Source organism: Colletotrichum chrysophilum, assembly GCF_026319265.1.
Source record: "Colletotrichum chrysophilum strain AFK26 chromosome Unknown scaffold_107, whole genome shotgun sequence".
Lineage (NCBI taxonomy): Eukaryota > Fungi > Ascomycota > Sordariomycetes > Glomerellales > Glomerellaceae > Colletotrichum > Colletotrichum chrysophilum.
The window spans coordinates 1-17,004 of NW_026517394.1; the positions used below are offsets into that span (position 1 = coordinate 1).

The 17,004-nt window shown below is 51.7% G+C and overlaps 6 protein-coding genes across 6 annotated transcripts; 3 read left to right on the forward strand and 3 right to left on the reverse strand.

The window, feature by feature from the left end:
- Positions 1 to 798: 798 nt before the first annotated feature.
- Positions 799 to 1,556, forward strand: COL26b_010212 (uncharacterized protein; the record flags this gene model as incomplete). The annotated part of the gene is made up of 2 exons (XM_053182919.1): positions 799 to 811; positions 880 to 1,556. The coding sequence occupies 2 exons, from the start codon at positions 799 to 801 to the stop codon at positions 1,554 to 1,556; spliced, it is 690 nt and encodes a 229-aa protein (XP_053033088.1).
- A 745-nt stretch (positions 1,557 to 2,301) lies between these two features.
- COL26b_010213 (uncharacterized protein) lies at positions 2,302 to 2,872 on the forward strand (the record flags this gene model as incomplete). Its single annotated transcript, XM_053182920.1, has 2 exons — positions 2,302 to 2,643; positions 2,696 to 2,872. 2 exons carry the CDS (start codon positions 2,302 to 2,304, stop codon positions 2,870 to 2,872), a joined length of 519 nt encoding a protein of 172 aa, XP_053033089.1.
- A 621-nt stretch (positions 2,873 to 3,493) lies between these two features.
- On the forward strand, positions 3,494 to 3,835 carry COL26b_010214 (uncharacterized protein; the record flags this gene model as incomplete). The annotated part of the gene is made up of 2 exons (XM_053182921.1): positions 3,494 to 3,627; positions 3,700 to 3,835. 2 exons carry the CDS (start codon positions 3,494 to 3,496, stop codon positions 3,833 to 3,835), a joined length of 270 nt encoding a protein of 89 aa, XP_053033090.1.
- A 2,286-nt stretch (positions 3,836 to 6,121) lies between these two features.
- On the reverse strand, positions 6,122 to 7,338 carry COL26b_010215 (uncharacterized protein; the record flags this gene model as incomplete). The annotated part of the gene is made up of 3 exons (XM_053182922.1): positions 6,122 to 6,228; positions 6,476 to 7,136; positions 7,183 to 7,338. The coding sequence occupies 3 exons, from the start codon at positions 7,336 to 7,338 to the stop codon at positions 6,122 to 6,124; spliced, it is 924 nt and encodes a 307-aa protein (XP_053033091.1).
- A 91-nt stretch (positions 7,339 to 7,429) lies between these two features.
- Positions 7,430 to 7,975, reverse strand: COL26b_010216 (uncharacterized protein; the record flags this gene model as incomplete). The annotated part of the gene is made up of 3 exons (XM_053182923.1): positions 7,430 to 7,551; positions 7,601 to 7,867; positions 7,894 to 7,975. The coding sequence occupies 3 exons, from the start codon at positions 7,973 to 7,975 to the stop codon at positions 7,430 to 7,432; spliced, it is 471 nt and encodes a 156-aa protein (XP_053033092.1).
- Positions 7,976 to 12,768: 4,793 nt separating this feature from the next.
- COL26b_010217 (uncharacterized protein) lies at positions 12,769 to 15,347 on the reverse strand (the record flags this gene model as incomplete). The annotated part of the gene is made up of 3 exons (XM_053182924.1): positions 12,769 to 13,563; positions 13,624 to 13,849; positions 13,924 to 15,347. The coding sequence occupies 3 exons, from the start codon at positions 15,345 to 15,347 to the stop codon at positions 12,769 to 12,771; spliced, it is 2,445 nt and encodes an 814-aa protein (XP_053033093.1).
- Between the last annotated feature and the right edge of the window lie 1,657 nt (positions 15,348 to 17,004).

Here is a 17,004-nt window from a genome sequence, read left to right on the forward strand (position 1 = left end):
TCTAAGCCTTTGCCTAAGCAGGATAATAGAGATATCGGGCGCCAGGACCCAGTCTTAGAGAAGTCTGTTTTCCCCGGCTTCTGGATCATAACAACCTCCGCTTTGCGGAAGGGTCTAGGGAAGTAGCCTACCTGTACGCAAGCCTGGAAGAGCTGCTGTATAGGCCTAGCTACTAAACCCCAATAACAGTATTGTAAATGGAGTTATTGGTATAAAAGACTAAGACCAGAGTTGCGTGTTGATATGAGATAGCTGGACTGAAAGATATATAAAAGCTAGTCTTCTCAGGCATAATTATGATTAGTACTCTGTTTCTCATCACACTTGTTGAATTCAAACATCATTCTCCGACATGGCTCTCAACAGCTCTTTCGGCAGCGCGCTGATGCATGGCATCATGTATTAGGGCGTTCTTGGAGAGATGACTCTTGAAAATATCCTGATGCCTACTATATTGAACCAGACTGACGCCGTCGTCTGAATCACTACGTCAGCCCTTTGCGGCTCTGACCTTTATGTTTATCGTGGGTACTAAGGTGGCGCTCCTCCTTGGAATATGGGATATGAGGCTATTGGATATATCTTGGAGCTTGGAAGCGCTGTGTCTGGGTTGGAAGTTGGTGACTACGTTATTATTCCCGATACTGTAAACCATGGTCGGCTGGAGATGGAACCTACGGCTTTGGACTTTTATGGGAATGGAGCTGTCGTGACTGACGGTCTTTAATGTAAGTCACCTAACTTTAGCAAGAGGATGACCTGCAGAAGGGTGTATTACTGACCTCGATAAAGCCGAATATGCCAGAGTTAGGTTCGCTGACTCCAATCTCATCCCAATTCCACTGACCCGTGAGACGACCAACACCACCATTGAGCAAGACTATCTCACCATTTCTGATATCTTTGCCACCGGTTGGGCCAGCCTTGACTTCTCTGGCTTCGAGACGGGAGATACCGTTGCGGTCTTTGGGGCTGGTCCGGTCGGACTTTTAGCGGCTTATTCTGCCGTACTTCGCGGCGCCTCAAAGGTGTATGTGGTTGATCATGTCCAAGCCCGACTTGACCGCGCTGCCTCAATTGGAGCCATCCCCATCAATTTTGCAACCAGCGATCCCGTCGCTCAAATCCTGGCCGCCGAGCCGAACGGCGTTACGCGATCCATCGACTGCGTGGGTATCGAAGCCCTGAACTCGACGCTGGAGCACGAGCCAAACATCATTCTGAACCAGATGGTCAACCTTACCCATGTCGGGGGCGGGATCGGTCAGGTTGGGGTGTACATGGCCCAACCCGACTCGCCCGGCTCCCCTCTCGGACCCACATTCTCGCCCATCGCTTCGTTTCCCCTTTCGGACTTCTTTGGCAAACGCTTGAAGTTCCAAGCGGGCCCTGTCGATCCAAAGGTGTATGCACCGATGCTGGTTGAGCTTATCAGTAGCGGTAAAGCGAGCCCTCATTTCGTGGCTTCGGCAAGTATCTCGATCGAGGATGTTCCAGCATACTACGCCCGGTTTAACGCGCACGACGAAATCAAGGTTTTCATCCACTTTCCTTGAGGTCCCAGTAAAGATATTCCTGTACACCATGACCATAGGGAGGCATCTGTAGATTACGGCCTGGCATACATAGACCTGTACATAGAGCGAACACGCATCCCTCAATAATATCTCAAGGCGTACATCGGAACCAAATGCCAACCAAAACCTCTGTCTTTCTTGATGGTTCAGCCCAACCTTCTCGCGTAGGGTTTGACTCGCACGCCTCTGAGGACTATACCACATGCTGGGTAGGCATGAGGGAGAATATTCTTGCAAGAAAACGTCGTCTGATGAACGGAAGAGTAGATTGCCCCTGAGCCTGTTGCCGCTGGGCGTCGTACCTAGCTAGGCGATCGAGGAGGGGCCGAGCCGACTGAAATAGCGCGATCAACGTCCACCTGGCGATGCCGAGATTCATTCAGAAATCTACAAGAATTCCAGCTTTGAATTTCCATGTGTATTTCGGTGGTATAGTATTCGTGCTGCATCTTGTGCCTGCGGTCCCACATATTATGCAGGTGGCTGACACCTCGCAGAAACTCGCGCTAGTGCCCGCCTGGATTAACATCGGATGACGAAGGTGAGAGGAAGAGTTGCTCGGGCAATTCCTTAGGTCTGACAAATTCGCAAGAACGCGGAAAATAGATCCCTTGAAATGACATGGAAAGGTCCGTCCGGTCATAAATGGCAATACCGAAACCGACTTCCTTAGAGCTTACTATCCACCCGACAAGATATTCCATGTTCTTACTCAACAGCAACCATGCAAAGTGGCCAGCCCCACAATGTTCTCCTGACCGGGGCCTCTGGCTACCTCGGAGGTAGCCTGTTTGCTGGGTTGGAAAGTTATGGCTTGAGCGGCTATGACAAGATCTACGCATTGGTTCGATCAGACGCCCAGAAGGAAGCAGTTCAACAATATGGCGCTGAGCCCTTGAGCGTGTCCTCGAAGGATGCCAAGGCAGTCAGAGATGTGGCTATGCAGAACAAGATATCTGTGGTGTTCTACCTGATCGACGTTTTCGAATCGACCGCTCAAGAGAACCTGATCAAGGCCTTGGGCGATTTGAGGCAGACCACTGGGCAAGATGTGCACTTTCTTCACGTCAGTAAATCCGATGTTAATCGACGATGCTTGTTCCACCCCAAGCTAACAGATTCCTCGCAAGACATCTGGCGCAAAGATCTTCTCCAGTGACGCTGGCGCTCCGACAGACAGAGAGCTTTTGGACACTGACCCCAACCTCTATGACATTCAGAAAGGACAAAAGGCGTCAGCCAATATTCTTCAGAAGGCGGGTTCTCAACAGCCAACTTGGAACACATTCGTCTGACAAAGGTATGCAAAGTGTGTTGACACCAATAACACGATCATCGAAGAAGCTGAAGGCAATGGGGTACGATCCTACATCTTTGCCCCGTGTATCGTTTGTAAGTCTTGCATGAAATTCATCAGCCCTTGGATGTTGGGGAGGGATATCTTGAGTTACCACTCATGCCCGCGTTCTCTCCGCAATATCTGTCATGCCCTTGACCCCTCACAACCCCACTCCGCTGCGGTATCAGTCATGTCTATCTTCTTAAGGAGCCAAACGTATTTGCGAACATATTAGGACCCCTCTAAACCGCTGACGTTTCGCGTAGACGGAAAGGGCGCAGGCTTTGGGAACACCATATCTATCCAGACCACGGACATCGTCAAAGCAGCCATAGCTTCTGGTCGGGTTCACTCAGTTACGCCCAATCAGCCTGTAAGTCCAACTCATCTCTTGGGCTACGGGGAGAGGGTTTGACAAGCTCCCTAGACCTGGCCGGTGTGCCATATCAGCGACAACACAGCACTCTATCTGCAAATCCTGCGGTCCATCCTCGAAGATAAAAACATAGGGCACGGCAGGAATGGCTATTATCTAGCAGCTTCGGGCAGTATCGCATGGGATGACATATATGCCGCGATGGCGCTGGCGTTGAAAGTCAGGGGTATCATTGAGGACGAGACTATCACTCCTGTTGACGACATCGCTTTGGTGAAAATGGCACAGGGACTCAACACAGATCCCTCTCTCGTTGCAATGAGAGTGGGAGGAAAGTAAGTTCATATGGCTCAATTTTTACGTTCCTCGTAATATTTGCTTTGCTTGCCATGCTGATTGAATCTCAGGTGCACGTTGACGGCTAAACATGGCGGCCAAATCGGATGGAGCCCGCGATTTGGCCCCACTCATATTCTTAAGGCTGCCGATGTTGAGGTTGAGCACATTCTGAGATACTTGGATCACAGAGCTGGAAAGTTTTGACATGCGACCGCATCTGGAGGAAAATATCTGGTCATCAAAGGCATAAATGCAGCTTCGAATTTTGACTAATAAGTACTTGCACGTTGACCCAATGGAATGGATCGACCAGGGCACAGGGAGTCGTTTTTTGATTTCCACATCAGGCAAGGATTCTAGCAAAGGGTGATAAAGTCCAGATGAATGCGAAAGGGATAGTTATGATCATCTTCTTGCAGTTCTTACGATTTCCAGATGATAGAACCCGAAAAGAAAAGTCTTGGTATCGCTTAGTCAAAGCCTTGAAAAGGTGGTCCGAAGATCGAGTCATCAGGCTGAAGAGGCTTTTTGTTATGGCTTTCCGCGAAGAGTGCATGAAGGCTATCCATCTTTCTCCCTTTGAACGTATCACCGAGAATGAATCATGGGTCTAGCTTCTTCTCCAAGCACCGGTCGCGCCAGCCTTGCCCTACTTAACTGGCCCAAGAACTCAGAGCCAAGAGTCAACTGAGAGTTCGTCTGTAATCCTTCCATCTCTGATAAACAGCTATGGCAACCCACTCTTTCACCCTCTGATTTACAACCAACCTCCTCCGGACAATGTCGGAAGAACAGATGGTGTCTGGCAGGACACAGCCAGATGATGTCGACTGTGCCCAAGCCATCAGTTCCCTGTCTCTGCGCACGGGGCTGGGGACATTTGCACTTGACGAGCTTCCTCCTGAGCTCATTTTCATGATTTGCTCCTTTCTTCGTCCGATTCGGCCAATGCATGAGGTGTTCGCAAGCAGAGCGACGTACGACTTTGGCACGGTTTACGACACGTTACAGCACGATTGGCGTACGGTAGAACGTCTCTCAGTCACCAACAGACGATTGAGGCGCTGCATCGCTGACAGCGGCTGTCTCTACCGAACAATCATTGTCAAAGGCGATTCAATTTGGCGCGTCGTCTCACTTCTATGGAGTCTGAAGAAGAACCCTGCAATGGGTCCTGCGGTACGGATGCTCTACATGGGTCTTGCCTTCGAGGTCTACCCCAAGGAAGGTTCATTGCCACCGCCTCAGCAATGGCACCTAGACTTCGTGTTGGAGATGGCCACAGCGTGCAATGTACAGTATCCAGCGGCGTTATCATTCTCAACAGCCCCGTTCCCGAGTGACAGTCTTCATTGCGAGTGGACTAGTCTTCTAGCAAGAGTTATTCTGGCCAAGATGCCCAGCATCGAAGACATTGGCATCAAGATCATAAGCAGAGTCTTTAGAGGAACGGAGCCGCCTTCTACGTCCCTTTTCAAAGGCCTGATCCTCCCCAATCTCCGGTCTGTGGCCGTGAGACTCGAAAACTGCAGTAACTGGCCTCTACTCCATCTTCGGGGAGGCCTATGGTTTTGCCATGATTTTGACCTGGTTGTAGATTTGAGCCCCGTCAGAAACCTCTACGTCGAAGCAGAGGGCCTCCCTCTATACATGACGCTTTCACCCTCCCATTTCTCCGGACCCAAGTTTCAAAACTTGACGAACATCACACTGAACGGATGCCCGGTTAACGAGCAAGAACTTGCGAGGATGCTCGACCATTGCACTCTTGTGTCGGTCTTCAGATACATAATGTCTCACTATTCCGTCTTCGCCATAGCTCCTGGTATTGTCATTCAAGCCCTACAGCGCAGACATGCGAAGTCTCTCCGTACTCTATGCATACACGTGTTTAGTCGAATTTGGGGTTTGGGAGAGATCTCAACGCTTGAATCATTCGACAACCTCCAGAGCCTGTGGATTGACCTTGGGTCTATAGACAACTCAAACATTGCCCACGGTCTTGTGGAGGATGAGACGGGCAATGGCAATGATCCCAGCTGGTACGACCCGCAGCCCAATCACTTCTTCTTTACGCTTCCTCGTACCCTCAAGAGAACGTTTTTCTATTGGGTCTCTCAGGGGCACGAAAATTCTGTGGATTGGCTTATCAGCAATCAAGGAGGGCCGTCGTTCCCAGAACTTGAGGAAATTGCGCTACATTGCGCAATAAATGACACCGTGGACAGGGTGGGCTCAAATTTCAGTCACGGAGCATCCAGGCACACTTACATTCGGTCTTCTATGTGGCAGTAGACATCTGTACTCGCAGAAGGGCAGGCGTTTTTCCGATAAGCATTGCGTTACGAGGGTGGCATAATTGCGGGAGCTCGGGACTCATGTATGTAACCGAAAAGACATTGTACAGGATCTATGTGTTTTTCATGATACGTCTGCAGAAATGCAAAGCCTCTTTGGTATGCTTCTTGTGTTGTGTTATGCCCCTGTTTGTCACGATTTGAGCTCCATCTTTGCTGTACTTGCAAGCTCCGGCGGCGTTCTTGATCCAGGAGAGTGGCCTTCGCTAATGACCTTCCCGCCGCGCATACCGAGTAGATCTTTGAACATCATTCGCGTGGTACGTATGACTGTACTCCGAGACTCAAATATGGGTAAGAATACAACCATGATGACTGAAGCGAAAAGCCAGGTGATGCCGACCACGACCCATCCGGTGAAAAACTTTGCAGCCGTTAGTTCAATATATGATGAGAAGTAAGAGATGGTTACATACTTGTTTGCTGAAAACATAGCCACTGCCATATAGCGGCATCGGCCAAAGTATCAGTAAGACAAGGGTCACACCGACGGTGAGCCAGCGGGCAATCTTGGCGGCACGGTCCAATTTTACCCGCTCGTCTACGTCGCTGTCGACAGCATGGGGCCTTTCATTCATGTTCTCCAAGTCGACATTTGCAGCATCAACAATCTCATGATCGTCTCCTTTGCGGATATTGAGCATGCTTTGCCAGTCGTACTTCTGATGCTTGAAGGGGGGGATGAAGGTGAGAAGTGGAATGAAGACAACAGGAGAGAGTAGCGAAGTGAGATTCCCAGCCAGCATCGGAGTGTTGGCTCCGGTCGTCTCAACGCTCAGCTGGCCATACTTGATCTTTGTCGTGACTAGCCATGCCGTCATGGACAAGACGAAGCCGATGATAGGGCTGAAGGTTGCCGCAGCCCAGGACTGGCCTGACCAAAGGAGCGTCAAAGTTGCGGGGAGAACAGCCGAGGAGATGATGACACCCATCATGAGGTACAGATAGCCCATGGAGATCCCAATGTAGTTGAACCCAGTCGCCAGACCAGCCATGACAAGGGCAAATGCGGCCATACCGATGTAGTTGATGCGCATGAGTTGCTTGCCAGTTGCCGCGGGGTTGACGTACGTCTTGTAAATGTCGTAGGTGCAAATTGACGAGATTGCGATGAGTTCAGAGCTGTAAGTCGACATGATGGCCATAAACTTGGTCCTGTCAGCCCGTGTTCTTTAAGAGATGGATAATACTTACCGCGAGAATGAGGGTTGCAACAGCGCCGCCCTTTCCAAGCAGAGCAACGGCAACTGTTGGGAGAACCAAGCCCGCATCGACATCGGCTGCGGGCATCCGGTTTGGGAATGAGGGCCAGATGTCGTATCTTTCCAGGGCCAGTCCAGCAAGACCCATGGTTGTCGCCGTCAACCAAGGAACGGCGAACCAACTTACTCCACTATCACAACGAATTAGCCTGCGAACGTGGGCTCATATCGCGGTGGCCTTACCCCATGACGTATCCTGGCAGTGCATCAACCGGAGATGCTGCAATTGCCTTGTTGTAGTACCCGTTATCGAGGAACACAGTGCCAAAGTTTCCGCACAGGTTGATGATGAAGAACTCGACTAAATGCTTGTCAGCAATCTACTGATGTCAGCATGAATATTTGCATACCTCCACCCTGTGATCTCATAGTCAGATAACTACCGCCAGCATTGCCAGACAAGGGCCGTTCGGCAGCCAGATCGGTCAGAATTTCCCACACGCGTCCTGGCGAGCCTAAAATGTCATTCGTCGAGTACACTGCGAAGGCAAACACGAAAATGATAATGAGAATGACGAGTCCGTTGATGTAGTCCGTGATAAAAGTCGCTTTGATACCGCCGAAAAGGGTGTACACCACGACGCCTGTCCATGTATGAGCATCAGGCACATCGTATGCTGCATTTCAAATGAAGGGTGCTCACCAATGGGGAAGAGAAAGACTGAAGCAGCTACTGGAGCGCCCGTAAGATTTTGAATCACAGCTGATCCTCCCGTGAGCAGCATCGCTGTCACTGGGGTCCAGACTTAGCTTAGTGCCGCCATGATACTTGTCACAAGGCTTACCGAGAATGTTACAGAAGCAGCAAAAGACGATGTATACGCAGTGCGTAACCGGACCATATCTCGCCTTTACTACCTCAAGGACTGTTGAACTGATTAGCAAACAGTGCACCGTCATTTAGGTCCCGGCATCCTACATGTGTGGGCGTTCGGCGCTCGTCTCTTTAGTTCAATTGCGAGCGTCGCAAAGAGAATGATTTGGACCGTGGCTCCGGAGGCATACCAGACCGGACCAGAGACACCACTGCGTTTGCATGAGCGATGAAAATTGATATCGAAGGAAGATGTCGAACACATACTACTTATATGCGACCGCGGTGCTTTGCAGCAGGGTTGCCGCCCATGTCCAGGTTGACAGTACGGAAGACGCAACCTATTAAACATCAGCTTATCGTCCAGTCGCCTGACTGCTGAGCATGTACCAAGCCAGACTTGAGCGATCGGCCCGCAGTCGTGAACATCTCAGAAGTCTGTAGTTCATAATTGTATCTCTTCAATGCCCACGTGATGACAATCATGAGCACTCTGAGGCGATGGTTAGCTGGCGATCCACAATGGTGTCAATACACATGCTTACGCAAAAAGGAATCCGAGGCCGATCATGAGGCCATAGCTTTCATCTGTCAGTCAAAGCTGGTTCGCGTGACATGAGAGAGACTGTAGTATGTGACATACCCCCAGCCTTGGTGGAGAACCGGAGTCGAGTCCATGCTCTCATTGATGCTCTCTGGCGAAGGCGGCAGGAAACAGCGATGTGTCGAATTTGTGCCACTAATGTCAATTGAGAGCAATATATCTCTTGCTTCTTTGTATGGATGCGGTGGAAATATCGCGCTTACGTCCGAGGACATCCGTCCGTCTATATAGAGCCGCCCCTGATTCCTGAGGGGCCGACGGGCCAAAGCCGCTGATATCAGCCACCACTAAAACTCAATACGGGCGCCCCAATGCTAATGCTGGGCAAAAAGATAAACATCTTCAGCCAAGACATACTGTTCCAATCTATCGGAGTAATGGATTCACCCAAGAGATAAGGTCGGTAACGAACGACATCGTGGGGAACTGCCCAGAAGTGACCGACCCGCTGACGTCGCCTTAAAAATCCATGGAAATGCAGCAACCCCACGAGGGCGGCATAAGCCATATCCCCGTGGGAGTCGTCGGGGCCTTTTTTGTGAAGAGAATAAAGCAATTTCATCTTAACCATTGGATCATCTAGCGAACCTCTGGAGCCAATGTGGTTCTCAAAAATGCTTGTTGCTCGCTTGCGGATCCTCACTTCCTTTGGCGAGACGTGCCCAGCAGCCGAGAGTTCAGTGTTAGGTTCTCACTGGCTGGGACCCGGGTGGCCAAGGTATTAGTATTTCTTGGACGTCAGGTCCCCTTATCAATTCCCAATCAGATCTCAATTGAAGATAAGCTCTTTGTGCGGCTGGGCGTTTTCTTCGTGCAGATTATGTGACAATCGCGATTCTAAAACCTAAAGATTCGACAAGCTTGAAAACCCGAAAATACTCTCCTGAAATATGAAATGATGGAAACTTGTCCGTTTGAGTGCTCAAAATGCTAGACCGCTGCCGCCCATTGCCGACACCGCCAACACCAGGCGGTTGGGCCCGCACAACCCCCTTGAAATCATGAATCTGGTCAACGTTGTTTTTCAGAAGTGAAATTTCAAGTCAAAAGAGCTAATAGAAGCCGCATCGCATCCAGAGACACGGCAGAACAGGTAGAACTGTGGTTCGTCACAGCCGACGCTTGTGATAAACCAAAGCTGCGGAATCGCATATGCAGCTATGGTCGCCGGCGGCGACTTGGCACTTGGCGCTCGCCGGCGGGCAACAGTCCACATTTTCCCGAGGATTCCGCTCCGCTTGTGCTCTGTATTGGACGTTTCCTTTCAAATTTCAGTGTCCCGTTATGATCATATCTGGACAGGAGGGTCTTCGGACTCGCTGAAGCAGCAGCCGGCCCTTTTAACGCTGGTCCGTTCCTGCTTCTCTAATGTCGCCATGAGATTTCGAGTTGCTGATCACAGAGTTAGAGTTGTTGAGGCGTTCAATTTGGCCACAAATCAAGTTGCAAACGACCTAAGTAAAAGCTCAAGCCGTCAAGACACGTAGACCGAGCCATTCCTTGGCGAGGTGAGCGAGCCGTAGCCGGAGAACTCGGTGTCTGCGACCGGGCATGTATTCATGGTGTTCCGATCCAGGTGGGGCCGATGAAGCAGATCTAGTGGATACCCTCCGGAACTTGCTCCGAAGAGTGAGTCTAGCCTGGCTTTTTGGCCTTAGTAATTAGCACGTTTCCGTGAGTTCAAAGCGATTCAATTACCAACGACAATCTTTTGGTGAAAGCCGTCTATAGTGTGTGGCGACCGGTGCAAGGGGTAGTCAGACAAGCCAATAATTTCAACGGTACTAGAATCATTAGACCTTCACGAAACGCGTGAACTCGGGCTAACAACCATCATAGCCGCAAGCATCACCATTCTCAAAACCATACCCATACCTCAGACAATATGCACAAGCATATAAGCCATCATCAAACTCAACAACCGGACTGGCACCGAGACAGCACGCCCCTCGCTTGAGCCAGTACCACCAGTGGTGGTGGGCGTTGTCGTCGCTGACGCCGTCGCAAACTCCCCCCAACCCATCAAACTCGACACGCTCCTCGCCTGCCCCTCGTTGAGTGTGGCTTTACAGCTCTCTGCCGTAGCAGTAACGCTGCTTGTAACGCCGCACGTCACCGTGTGACCCCCCAGCCCCGGTATCCCGTCATTCGCGAAAGTAGTCGTGGAGGCATAGTCCATCATTCCTGCCACCTCGCCGCAAACTCCAGCAAGGACAGGCGCTGCCTCTGTCTCGTCCGCTACCAGAAACTCGAACGATCCACCGCCAACAGGCAGCGCAATCCTAGATGAATTCCCGAATCCCGGTTCGAACTTGCACCAAGGGCCGCCTTGGAGGTTCCAGTGGAAGGTGTACGTCCCCGCCTCAAGGGGACCCGTCGTATCGGTGATCAGATGCGGGTTGTCCGGCCACCGAGTTGTGTTTCCAAACTGCGCGGAGATATTGTTCACGGGGAGACGCCAATCCAGGTCGGGATGCGGCTGTTTAAATGCTTCCCAGTAGAACGTCCAGCCGTAAGCGTTAGCTGTGGAAGGGTTGTGGATCGACAGCAAGACGGGGATGCCTGTGGTGTTGAGGGTGTAGGTCGTGTTTCCGCGGGGAAAGAGGAGATCTACTTCGACTGTGGTGTTTGGGAGGGCTGTAGCGATGGGAAGTACGGCGAGAAGCCAAGCAAAGATAGGACTTCTCATATTTGTGGTGGTGATGAGCAGTAAGCTCCCAAGGGAAGAATAAGATAAGCCGTTGGCTTGGCGATGAATATATTTTAGGTCGACTACGCCCGGGGGGTAACAGATACGCAATGGAGTTAAGAGGCCTAGATCTATGGCTGGGAGAGTAGAGACTGGGGAACGTGGCCCTACGAGTGGGTTAATAACGGTTTCGAGATATAGTGCAACTCCTTCCCTTCTCTGAGCCAGCTCTCCAATCATTGGCAGGCTGGATTCTTCCGGTGTAGGAAACAAGGAAGTTAGCGCATCGACCTGGCTGGACACAGGCAGCCTACGACTTGCTCACTATTCACTTCCTAGAGATCATGTAAACCATCTCGAAAACGATCAGCCGCTAGACCGCGCTTTGCGCCCGGTCGAGATGGTACGTGCGAGACCTTCATGCCTAGTTGAGCGATTTTGGGCATTTCAAGGTCGGGTACGTCAGCACTAAGGAGTCGACATGCAGGTCGAGTTGTGGCGACGCACTCAGGAATGAGCTTGATTGCAATGATTTCCGAACCCCTGTCTCTTGGCAATACATGACAGCCCGCCCGGCCCTCAGCCCTTTCAAATCTGGCATCTGTGAACGCCTCCCCATTTGTCGCACTCAGTGATGTCATTTGTTTCTAGCACACCTTATACCGAAATTGGATCTACACCGTGATGCACATGGACAGTTTTGGTAATAAAGCCACTTCAAACACCACGTCATTGCACGTCGTGAGTGAACCGGCAACAGATAAATAGTTACGCGCCGGAGGCAATGACCCGCTCAAGATCAGTCGCAAGACCATTCCACAGAGGACGTTAACGATGACCTTTCAAGTGTTGTCAACGCTCATGAGCGCACCCAAAGCCGTCATCGGCGAAATTGATAGATAGGTTTCACAGGGAAAGTGAGAGGCCACCACCGCTAACGAACATACTCTAGTCAAGCCCACGACCGGTAATTGATGTTAAATGTCCATATTGAGGGGATGGAGGAACGGTCTTGGGAAATTCGGATTGACGACCTAAGGGAAAGCTTACACACATCAGTCACTGTGCTCGCCCAGTAGAAGATTGGCGAAAGTGACACTGATTACCAAATGTTTTACTGCGCAGCTGAAGCAAAAAGTATATTGTTTACTTCTCACTGTATCTCGACGAAGGATATATAAGACTCGAGCTTCAGTCATTGAACGGCAGTCGGGGCCATGTGAACGTTCGCCGTTCGGCTGTTAAAGGTTCAGAAAAAAGGCTGATCACTCTGCATTATTCGATTCACATACAAAAGTTAAACAGTTTGTGAAGGTGTATTCGACAACGATTCAGGTTGGTCATCAATGCTCTTAATAACTAATATTATTAGATTACTGTATTACTTGTTCGAGGTCAAACATATCCCGCCTTAATTCTCAGCAACCATGAGCTGGTTAGCCTCGAAGGTCCACGGCTTTGGAGCGTCGACGTCGCGCTTGGCCACAGGCACGCGCTTCGGCACACCCTTCGGGATACCAATACGAGGTCTGTTAAAGGGCGCCGGGCGCTCAGCAGTACGCTTCCTAGCTGATCCGGTGGAGGCGTAGTCAATGCCGCCAAAGGCGCACTTTCCACCCTTGAAAGCGGCCGTGGCAGCGGCCTTCCAGAGGTTGGTGATGTCGGTGTGCATGCTGGCCTCCCAGAAGAGTCTGCAGTCAGAGTACTCGGCAATGAACTGCGCAGGGGTGCCATCGTCCCAGTTCTGGCGGAGGATTTCGTCCTTGACGTTGACACCGGCGGCTGAAGAACGAGAGGTGACATAAGTCGTGAAGCGGTCGAGCTCCGCAATCAGGGCCGGGTCCTCGGTATTTTCCTTGGCGAGTTGCGTGTAGCCGTAGACGCTGCTGAAGCCGTAGCTCTGCGATCCCTTGACGCCGCCGACGCCCTGGATCTTGCCCTTGATTTCAGGACGGCCACCCATGGCGATGCTCTTTACTCCGGCGTCCCACTTCATGAACTGAGAGAAGAGGGTGCAAGTCGAGGCGCAGTAGCCATCGAAAAGAAGAACGATGTTCTCAGGTCCGCCAAAGGGCCTGGTGAAATTCTTGCGAGAGCCGTAGCCAGTGATGTCGTAACCAATACCATAGGTGGTGTTGGTGGTGTCCAAGGGGTTGTTGAAGTCCCACTGGATGAGGTCTGTGTACTGGTCATCCTTGTACACGGCCTTGAATGTCCATGTTAGCATTTTTGATATTGATTCAAATGTGTGCAGATAGCAACTCACCGGAGGGAACTTGTCCGAGTAAGAGGTGAACTTGTCCAGGTTTCCGTCCAAGTCATAGCCCCAGTTGTAAACGGCCTCACACTGTTGAATGAGTTCGTCAGAAGCTGTCTCGGGGTCGTATCCCTCGCAGTTCTTGGAGAACACTTCTGAGACGGCCTTGAAGCCAGGGGAGTAGCGCCAGTGGCCAGTGCCCTCCTGGACAATGTCGGGGAAGATCTGTCGGAATCTGTGAAAATGTGTAAGCAACACTCTTCTCGTCAAGCTGAGGTACATCAACCTGAAAGACGGGAGGTTACTTACGTATCGTAGCCCTGGAAGATGTATCCACCACCGTTAACCTGTACATCGACGACGAGCTTGGTCTTTCCAGCGCGGACAGCAGCCGCGAAGAAGTCCTGAACAACCCTCTGGAACTCAGGAGGGTCCTCGGGTGAGAAAGAGAGCATAGCCAAGACGGCAACATCCTCGAAGCCCGGCTGGTCAATGAAGTAGCCAGACACAATTTCGTCGCTGCTGATGATGACAGGGGCAGGGTAGCCGGGCACCCCAGTAGGTGTGGCGGCGGGTGCAGCGGAGCTAGTCGGTGTGGCGCTAGTGGTGGGAGCGGCCTCCTTGGCGGCGACGGCGCCTGGGGCGAACTTCTTGAAGAACGTGGTGCCGTCGACGACGCCGGTCCAGTTGCCCTTGAGTCTGGCAACGTTGGAAAGCTCGACAGAGGTGCCGTTCTCGAAGGTGAAGGAAGTGGCTTCGCCAGGGTAGACGTAACGGGTACGGCCGCCCCGCTTGAAGTAGCCCGTGCCTCCGACGGCTCCGTAGGCCTTCTCGTAGAACATGGAGTTGTAGGCAGAGTCGGCATCCTGGTTGCCAGTGACCTTGAAGATGAGGTCCTGGATGAATTTGACCGCATCAACACCGTTGATGAGCTTCAGAGTGGACGCGGTGTCGGGGGTTGAGATGATGTCCTCGTAGATCTTGATAACCGGCGTGGAGCTGCCGTCCTCGCTGATCGAGACAAGACCATAGGGTCTCTGCCACTCAATGGCGTTGGTGAGAATATCAGAGTAAACGTACAAGTGTCCGTCGTGGCCGGGTCCGAAGACATTGATGAACATGTCCTGCTGCCAGGAGTATTCGTTGGGGTACTGGTCAGCCTCAATACCGGCACGGACTTTGTCGAGAGCACCGAAGAGATCGTGGGGCGGGAAGAAGTAGTCGGCTGGCGGGTCCTTCAGGAAAGCCAAGTCGGACTGCCACTCGAGGTACGGCTTCAGCTCGTCGATAAACTTAAGAGCCGCCGCCTTGTTCAGAGGCGCAGAGTTGATGCAGTCGTAGGCAAGCTTGGCCTCCACAGTCGGTGTAGCCGTAGCTGCGAGTTGAGCGGCCCATGAAGCGCTGACTGCAGAGCAAGCAGCCCCGGTGGGGGTGCCCACACTGGTGGTGGTCGACGGCGCAGCAATGCAGGAACAGGCACTCGAGATGCGAACCTCAGCATTGCCAACTTGGTTGGCCTTGCAGTTGTCGAGGGCGAAGGCCGGGGTAGCAGTAGGCGCAACTGTGCCAGCCGTGAAAGTGGCACAGAAAGCACGCGCAGTCTCTAGGCGGCCCGGGGTCTGAGTAGCTCTCAGAGCGCGGAGACAGTTGTCGGCATTGCAATCGGCCGCACTGGCAAGCTGAGTTGCCAGAGCAAGCACAACAGCGCTGCTATCAGCCAGAGAGAACTTCATGGCTGTGTCTGATATTCAGTCTGACGAGACCGAAAACAACAAATGGCTGAGCTGATCCACTGCAGAGTGCAAGCAGAACAAGATGGCGAGCAGCTCGTGAAGTATTGTCCGGGAGGCATGGAAGTCGCTTTTATATGCCCTGCCATGCATGCGGCGCTGCTGCACCGGGCAAAAGTCCATCTGTTTACCTTCCTTCCTTGGCCTGCAGATAGCAACATGCAGACCATCTCGTGGTGTCATGGTAATATCCCCTCTGCAGTAGCAGCACTGCAACGCGACAGGGGTTTGGCGGGAAACGCCCAGAACTGGCCCGCGGTTCCGAATTCCACAGTTCCCACTGACTGTTCTTAACAAAAGGCCCAAGCTAGTACTATCACCTTCCTCATTCGACTTAACATAAGAACCTTACCACTAGTTGGGGCCGTTGGCAAGACACGCCGTTAAGCCCCTCATCACGTAACGCCAACCAGTCTCGTCGGATGAAATTTTTTTTGGTACGAATTTGGTATGTCATTATATCTCTACTGAATCCCTCAAGATCAATTCTCTCAAGAACAGCGACGTGGGATTTCTGCATTGAAAAGTTCGATGTTCTAGGCAAGGTGAGGGGCTGCGGATGGCCTCTGCGACCAAGCCGATTCTGCAATGCGTCTCCCCCGGCCGATCATCATTTGAACGTGGCGTTGGCGCCATCACCCCTGCCCTCCGCAATTGAGGCACAGATGCTCAGGTTGCAGTGGCCGTCCGAGTGCTTGCAAGGCCTCTTGCCGACCAGGAGTGCGGTTTCTTAATCGCCAAGATAAATCGCCAAGGTGTTGAAGGGACCAATTGCCGGGAGCGTAGTGCTGACGCCAAGTTTCCAACAGTAAATATTAGAATCCTTTGCATTGGATTCGTGTGATAACATGCGCTTCTGTGGGGGCATCAGGCTTCTATGACCTCATGAAAGTAAGGAGACCAACCGTCCCAACACTTCTGGAAAGCAAGGGATTGGGACAGACTATGTACGATTTGCCGTTGCGATAACAGACATTGGGTGATAAGGATCAGGGGAAAAAGCGATAAGGGAGATAATACCTAGGTAGTAGGCTCCGCACAATGTTAGTCGGTACTGATTACCGAACGAGCTTCGAAAGTGTGGCAAATGACCCAGCAAGGCTTGCGAATGGATTGTTTTGAGAGATATGGAAAGCGGTATACGTTCGGGGTCACTTGGGAAGCCAAGTCGTCAACTTAAAGAAGGTTGAGGCTCACTAAGCCTGACAATAGCCTTTGATGACGACCCGAGCTTATTGCGGGCAGAACATTCCTCCTATTCAATTGGCAATTCACCAGGCCTCATTCGGCGGTCTCATCCACGGCTGTAGTTTGAGAACTCATTCGCTGGCATTATCCGCCATACTCACTCAACAGCCCTTCGCAGGGCCATGAAAGACAAAGAAACCCGTTGCGCCACGACCAGTGATCACCCGGCACGGCAATCCGATCGGGGAGATTGACTTAACCCCGCCCTCGGCATCGCCCGGTCATCCCGATGGAGCCGTTGACTGGATCAAATTGATCGTAGTCAACTCGCTTCGTGTTCAATTCCCATGCATCGTTGCCTCGTTTGCGATTTTCTGTACCGATTGTGGATTCTTAGACATAGCTCACCACC